This window comes from Larus michahellis, chromosome 12 (assembly GCF_964199755.1).
Source record: "Larus michahellis chromosome 12, bLarMic1.1, whole genome shotgun sequence".
Classification (NCBI taxonomy): Eukaryota; Metazoa; Chordata; class Aves; order Charadriiformes; family Laridae; genus Larus; species Larus michahellis.
Genome location: NC_133907.1, coordinates 11,856,720 through 11,864,068, shown reverse-complemented (window position 1 = coordinate 11,864,068; position 7,349 = coordinate 11,856,720). Strand labels below are relative to the sequence as shown.

Below are 7,349 nucleotides of genomic sequence, written 5' to 3'. Positions count from 1 at the left end.
CTGCCATGTTTACTTACTACTTCAGGAAGTGGCTTTATTTTTTTATAATTCCTTTCCTTGGAGCAAGTAATTCCTAATGGCTTCAAGTGTGTTAGTCGTTACAGAGCAGGTTTACAAACACACTTTGAGCCATTTTTCCTTTTGTGGATTCTCTGTCCAGCTGTACCGTGAAGCAGAAGGATGGCTTATGTCTCGCTATGACAGCTGCCTGCCTGCGGAAGGGTGACAGATTACCCATTAGCGCACTTGCTGCTGTCACAGCTTCACTGATCTCCCCCAACATCCCCTCGTTGCTTCCCATCCTGCTGGGCAGTTAGTAATATTTTCATAGTGCTAGAATAGTAAAACAGGAGCAGAGAGACTGTAATCTATAGGGATTTGGGGCAAGTATGACCCCATTTCCATGCATGGGAGCCTGCTGTCCTAAAACATGGTCACCTGTGGAAAAATCAGATTATCAAGGAATTGTGGAGGTGCAAAGAGGAATGATTTCAGAGGCCTTAATGTATATTTGCACAGGACTGTATTTCTAACCTGGTCTTGAGTTACTGGTGCTGGACCTGGTGCCTTCATTAGCACAGCTCTGAGTCGTCCTTGGTGCGCTTGACCACTGTCTTTGAGTGATACCTTCCATTCTGGGCCCAGAATCAAGAAACTAACATCTCAACAGACAAAGAGCCATCCTGACCTGCTGTTGGACAGGTTTATTTAGAACAACTTTTAATTTCCCATTAACGATGGGAAAGCAGATCCCATCCTGACGTTATGTACATTTCTGAAGACATAATTATTACACAAACAATAGGAGAATTGGGGTGACAGGGAAGGAAGTAGCTATATGAGATCACTGGCTGCTTAACTTCTTTGAAAACGTTTACAGTTGTAACTAGCCACGGAGGAGTTCAGAGCCACTGGATGGCACGTTGAATTAAAACATAGTGACAGCCCAATCTGATGCACAGGGATCTCCTTTAACTCTTGCAGAGCAGAGCTGTAGCTTTGGTTTGAACACCTCAAGGCTAAGCAGTAACTGTAGCTGAGCTTTTGAGAGTTCAGTTTTGCTGCCAGGGCTCTGTACCGAGGGGCAGCAGCCCACAGCGGCGTTCCTGGTAGATGTGTGGATTCATGTCTTGCCTCGCCCAGATCCGAGCTGCGTGTGTGGTTGTGCCCTCAGCATCTATTTAGAGGAGGCTGTAATCAATTTCACTCAGTTGCCTAAAGGTGCCTTTTGGTGGCCTCATGTTTATTAATCAGGCCCTACAACAGAATGATGACTTGGCAGAAATTTTGCTATGCTTTGTGATTTGAAAGCCTTAATTAGTAGACAGTATGTCCCCAGGATCACAACTGTACTGGTGGTTTTAGTCTTTGTATGTAAAGCAGCCTGAGGTTAAACCATGGAGGTATTTTTTTTTTTTTCCTGATTCAGTACACAGTCCTGTATTTAGAGAGGGGAGTTAAATCGTTGAGACTGACATAAACTAAATGGTGTATCCGAACTGCGTTCCTTTGAACAGATCTGAGGAGTGTATGCATCAGTTTCCAGCTGGTCACATCCCCGGGAATGTCTTCATTGCTGTGAAGGGCTTATGTACAGTTAGATCCATGAGCTCTGAATTATTCTAGACAGAAGCAGGAGGAAAAAAGAATTGTAAGAAAACTTTGTAAGCACACGCAGAAGTTATTTCATTCTTGGGAGGCTTTTCCTGGCTGACCTTATTTGTGGAAAGGTAACCAAGTCAAGCATGGCGAGAGAGATGCTGAAATGCCGTGTTCTCCCAGCTGAATCCATAGGCACAATTTATGTAGTTCTGATCTTCCCTCCCTCCCCAGACCCCTTTTTATTTAGTGTGCACACGGGTCTTTCCGCACCCCTTTATATTGCGTTGGCTGGGGTTGGACAGGCTTAACTTCTATGGGACAGAGGAGTAAGATGAGGTGTCGTCAAACAGAGCAACTGACGTTTGTATGAGCGAAGGTATTCCCAAGAATGGACTGTCTGCTGGCTCTCAGTCCCTCAGGGCTGGCAAGATTTAGAGTGTAATTCAAGTTCCAGGTGACCTCTTCCAGGAGTGAGGGGTACAGAAAACAGTAAGACTTCCTCTCCTGTTCAGTGCAGGGAAAACCTGAAATGTCCCAGGGATTGAGAGGCAGGTTCTGCTCCTGAGGGAAGACTTTGTCTGCCTTTAGCCTAGCTTAGACACTGAGGCACAGTCTCAGATAGCTTTACAAGGCTGCTTTCGGTTGCTGCATTTCTGTTCCCAGACTGCATGCAGCTTCACAGCACATGGTCTCTCTGTTCAGACTAACAGGACTTTAGGTACTTGACAAAATTGATGGGTTGTTTTTTTCCCTTTAAATCGCAGCAAGCACCGTTTTTCATGGACAGCAGTGGGAACTGGCTTCGCTGAAGCCTTCGGACCGCTTAAGCAGTGCAGAAGCAGTGTGCTATGTACAGAATTGAGTAGGGAATGGTACTCACCAGAGCACGGGGAGATGAAAAAGGGAGAATTATTTACATGAGCTTAGCCAAGGTGCTGGGAAAGCCTTCTAACCGACTGCTGTTGATGTCCTGAGGCCTGTGAAAGAAGAGAATAAGACAGTGATGGCATAATTGGGATTGAGATAAATTCTTTTTTTCTGCTATTTTACTGAATTAGGGGGTTGAGAAGACAGCACAGTGATATGCTACTGTGTGTGGTGCGGGCTGGTTCAGGACAGGCTGTTCCTTATCTGCACCCTACTTGCCCACATAAGGGAAGGGCTGGGTTATGGGGTCAGGTAAGAGATTTATTCATTCCCTGAGCGTACCTGAAAGATGATACTTAATCCAATAGCTTCACATCTGGAAGCCAGACAGCAATAAGGACCTTGTCTTACGCCTGTGGTGAGCACATAATGAACTGATTCCCACTTACCTTTCATTCTGCAGAATGGCTCCTAGGAAGTCCCTTAGTACCATCTGTTGGTGGTAGCGGCTGTCCATCAGGATGCTGTCAGACTGGCGCCTTGTCAGAAATTCACGCACGCCTTCTCCCGGGCTGCTCTCGCTGCTTCTGTTATGCAAAGATGAGAAACGTCTTTGTTTCAGAGATGCTTTTTAGTCCCTCGCTCAAAGTTTGGCTCAGGCTGAGCAGCACGGCAATGGAACCGAACCTCCTGGGTCTGAGCCTAGGGCCATTCTGTGTAATTTCAGTAAGAAATTGGTCGGCTGTATTTGTTCCTGTGTTAGAGGAGGGATTGAAGCCAGCTCACATCTGACTAGTTGGTGTTATTTAGTGGCAGTCAGTCATCTATCTAGGCAACGCTACCGGAGTGGTAGCAGAGGGGCTGTTTTCTGTGTTCAAACCATGCCAGGGATAACTCTTTCCTACCAGTGAATGATCACTACAACGATTATTTGCAAATATTATTGCTTGTTGATATTATGGTAGAGCTCTCCGCTGATCTGACCTGTATAGCCTTGGAGGAAGGATTAATTAGGCTGTTTAATTGTCATTAGTGGGATCCGAGATGTAGAGATGCAGGATGGCCTTTGGGATGTGGAACAGCAGAAAAGATTGCTTCTGTTGCAGTGGGAGGCAGCTATTTCTGCTACGTGCATGAAAGAAACTGCCCAGTGTAATAAGCAAAACATTGGCCCTAGGACAGCAGACCGCTGTGGCTTACCCAAGCCGCTTGCCAATGATGGTCTGTAAGAATTTGCGGGCGGAAATCTGCCCCAGGAATTTCCGGTAGTTGTCAGTGAATATGGCATCAGCATGGCGCTGCATCCTATGGGGGAAAGACAAGGACAAGGTGTGCTCTCTGAGCTAGCAACGAACCTTCTAGGTGAGAAATGGGTGTTTTGGATGACAAAATACACCAGACGTAGCACTGCTGAGATCAGGGGCAGGGAACCGTAGCAAACACCTCTTGGTATTGGACTGCGTTAGTGTTGGAGGGTAAAAGGATTTGAGGGAGCTCAGTCCTGGCACGGAGGCAGCAGGCAAAATAAAATGTCTGTTAATCAGTATCCACAGTAGAATAAGTAAGGAGAAGTGCCTGCAAACCAAAGGGGGCAGAAAACCAGTGGAAAGGAGGAGGAGAACCAGAGGCTGGGAGATGGCAGAGCTGGGGCTGGGACATGCCTGTGCTCTGCAGCAGCACCGTCACCTCCTGGGAGGACTGTGTCTGGGGTGGGGTGGCAAGAGCCTCCAGCAGGCCTCTAGCCTGTGCTTAGACCCAGGCTCCCAAAAATCCACAGGTAAGGGAAGCACAAGCCATTTGGTCCCGCCATTGTAAGGATGAGTCCTCTGCTTCAGACAGAAATAACCATCCTCCATCTTCTGGCAGGGGTGGAAAGGAGAAGCTCTAACAACCATACCGATGGATTCCCAGAGCTCGGTGGAACACTATGTTCCCTGCAGGAGTGCTGGGCATGTGAACCTGCACCTGTGTGTACATCCCTGCTGCTGGGGGACAGCTCTGGACACGGGTGATGGTCAGAGCTGGCACAGCCCCAGCCTTCTGCTCTGGTTGCAGGGCTCGGCTGAGTTCTCCCCCTGGAGCCTGGACTTCGTGGTGCTGGTGGGACTAAGTGACCTGCTGGTCTGCTCCTGGGCTGGGGAAAGATCATAACCGGCATACTCTTGCTGCAGCGGAGATGAGAGGTGAGGTACAAACCTTTTCTCAGCAGGGTCTGCTAACAAACCCTCCTCGTCCTGTTCCTCTGCCAGGGGGTTATGGCTCTGCAATGGGCTGCTGTGCTGTAGCTGGAAGTTCACAGCCTTGCCAGGAACTGGCCCTGGGCTGTACCTGCAAGACAAACGCAAGGCGTACTCCGAGATGTGCTCAATTGCCAGTCAGAGATCGGTCTTCTTGACCGCTACTCCCTGTTCTCCTGCTTTTTCTTTCTGCTTTTGCCATGCCCATCTCATCAGTAACCCAAATGTTGTCCATCACTCTCTCCAGCTAGAAACTGCCCTGACGTTATTTGAGCAGTGAAAAGATGGTTGATAGAGCTGCCTCAAAACACACTTTCCCCTTGCTGAGCTCCCAGCATCCTTGAGCAAAATTCCAGCAATTCTGGTATTGTTATGCCATGGCTTTGGCACAAGCCTAAAACTTTCTATGAGACATTGCAAATGCAGATTATAGAACCCAATGCTCAGTTTTGTGCTTCCATCGATTTGTAGAGATGGGAATTAATATTACAACTTATAACAGTCAGCAAGGAAATACTTGAAATATTAATCGGCAGCTGCTAAGTTCATGTACTAAAATACCTGCAGTTCTGATTTCAATGTAGGTAGCCTGCAGGCACAAATTTTAATCAGTGATGGAGTTGGAAGTGCTGCCTGCTCTGGAGATTCCCAGATTTCCCTTTATAGGACCCAGCATTCAATTCCAAACCCAACTGCTTGGGCTGAAATATTCCATGTCAGGTGCCTGCCTTCTTTGGAAACTGCATCTAGGGTAGCACCGTACCCAAAAAATTAAGACAGGGTAAAGAAATAGGCTTATCAACTCAGGAACAGTTCATCTGGCTTTCAGAAGTGCCAGCCACCTTAATTTGGCACGTGCTTATTTTGCACAAGGTGAGAGATGAGGCAGGGAGTGACAGCATGGCTAAAACACTCAGAGGCTTACCTGAGAGCTGGGTAGAGAGGAGAGGAGATGGAGCATGCGACTAAATGCAGGAACAGGAGCAGGGTGGCCTTATCCAGCATCTTCCACCCTTCGGGGTCACCTGAAACACAGAGCAGGCTGAGTCAGCCGCAGTGGGATGCTCAGGGCCAGGAGGGGAGGCCAAGTGACACCTTTGTGTTCTTGGTCCCCCTGCTCAGTCATTGGCATAAAGAGACTGGAAGCGTGCCTCTGCGTTTATGGTTATGGTGCTTCCCGATGCAGAGATGTCAATGTGGCAAGGTCTTTGCTGGGGCGTGCGGTGGCTGTGTGTGACCCCTCAGGGAGCTGGTGTGTCCCTTGGGTCGGGAGGCAGGGCTGATCAGCAGGGTTTCAGTGTGGGACCCCCTTGTTGACCTGTCCCCCGGCTATGGTTGGATACCTTGCTGGGATAGCCCTGGGGACCACTGCACGGGCTGTAAATACCAGTGTAAGAGCACCTGGATGCTGGAGGGCAGCAAGTAGCAGGGGCTGCTGAAAGAACCTCACTGCCTGCACAGGACCATCTGTGACCAGCCCCTGGGACCTCGCTCTCCTGGAGGCGTGTGTCTGCTCATACGGCTGCACAGCACAGGTCTGTGTGTAACAGCTGAGTGGGCTGCCTTGATGGCTGTCCAGAGGTCGGGGAGAAACAGGGAAAGCCAAATAAAATTCCTGGGCAGAGGGGTAATACTGGCCCGGAGGTAACCCTGTCAAACCCATTTATGGAAGGCAACGGTGCTGAGCTTGGTTAGCCAAAAAAAACACGAGCTGTTCCTTCAGTTGTTGTGCTTGGGGAGAGGAGGGGCTGGACTGAAATGCATCCTTTTGGGAGAGCTGGATGGCTGCTGTGTGGAATGGAGCCCCTGTGCAGCTTTGAGCACCGGCTTGGGTGGAAGGTGAGATGGACGTGAGCCGTGCCTGCCCGCCCTCCAGCAGACGGCTGCGGAGCTTGGCGTCCTGGGGCTGCCTGAAGTGCTGCGAATGACTCAGGGCTGAGTTGTCTGAGGTCGCACACCCTCGGGAGCTGAATGCCATGTGTTTGTCATTGGAAGCGAGGGACAGTAAGAAGGTATTTCAGTGAAGGCTCTCCCTGAGTTTTGGTTGAAAGCGATTGATCTTTTGCTCAAAAAAGATTCTTTAAGAATGCGGATAAAAATCTTTAAAATATCAAGTTTCCCTGTTCCCTGTCTTATTTTACACAAGAAAAGAGCAGAAGGACGTTTGATCTCTAGAAGAGAAAAAAGAAACTTTAGACATTTAAAAAAAAAAACCCAAACCTTTCATATGTATAATAATACTTTGTTGCAAAGAGCAGTTTTCGAATGGAAAGGGTTTGGTTGGGCTTCTAATTTCCCAAGAGAATTTTTTCCAAGCAGTGGGTTTTACTGACGGTGGTGGCAGGAGGAGGCCCGTTCTGATGGGAAACATCAGCAATGAGCTCTGTTTTTCTGCTTGGACATAGCTGCTCACTCTCCTGAAAGTAGATCAAAATATTGAGGGGAAGGCTAATTAAGGACCGGCGCTCATGCAATTGTGTCCAATCTTGATACTGTGGAGTTAATAACAAAATTAGTGGCAGTGTCAGAAGTGCATGGACAGACGTGGGTAAAGATGGCGCACTAAGACATGGGGTTTCTTATCACAAATTCATTCTCAGCCTGGTCCTTGTTTACAGCTGCTCACACTCCCCGCCGGGGGAC

The 7,349-nt window shown here is 48.5% G+C and overlaps 1 protein-coding gene across 1 annotated transcript; it reads right to left on the bottom strand.

Moving 5' to 3' along the window:
• Nucleotides 1-1,126: 1,126 nt before the first annotated feature.
• On the bottom strand, nt 1,127-5,726 carry GHRH (growth hormone releasing hormone). Its single transcript, XM_074605468.1, has 6 exons — nt 5,632-5,726; nt 4,666-4,797; nt 3,670-3,774; nt 2,919-3,056; nt 2,483-2,579; nt 1,127-1,622 (listed from the first exon to the last, which is right to left on the bottom strand). Exons 1-5 carry the CDS (start codon nt 5,709-5,711, stop codon nt 2,516-2,518), a joined length of 519 nt encoding a protein of 172 aa, XP_074461569.1. The 5' UTR covers nt 5,712-5,726; the 3' UTR covers nt 1,127-1,622; nt 2,483-2,515.
• Nucleotides 5,727-7,349: the final 1,623 nt, after the last annotated feature.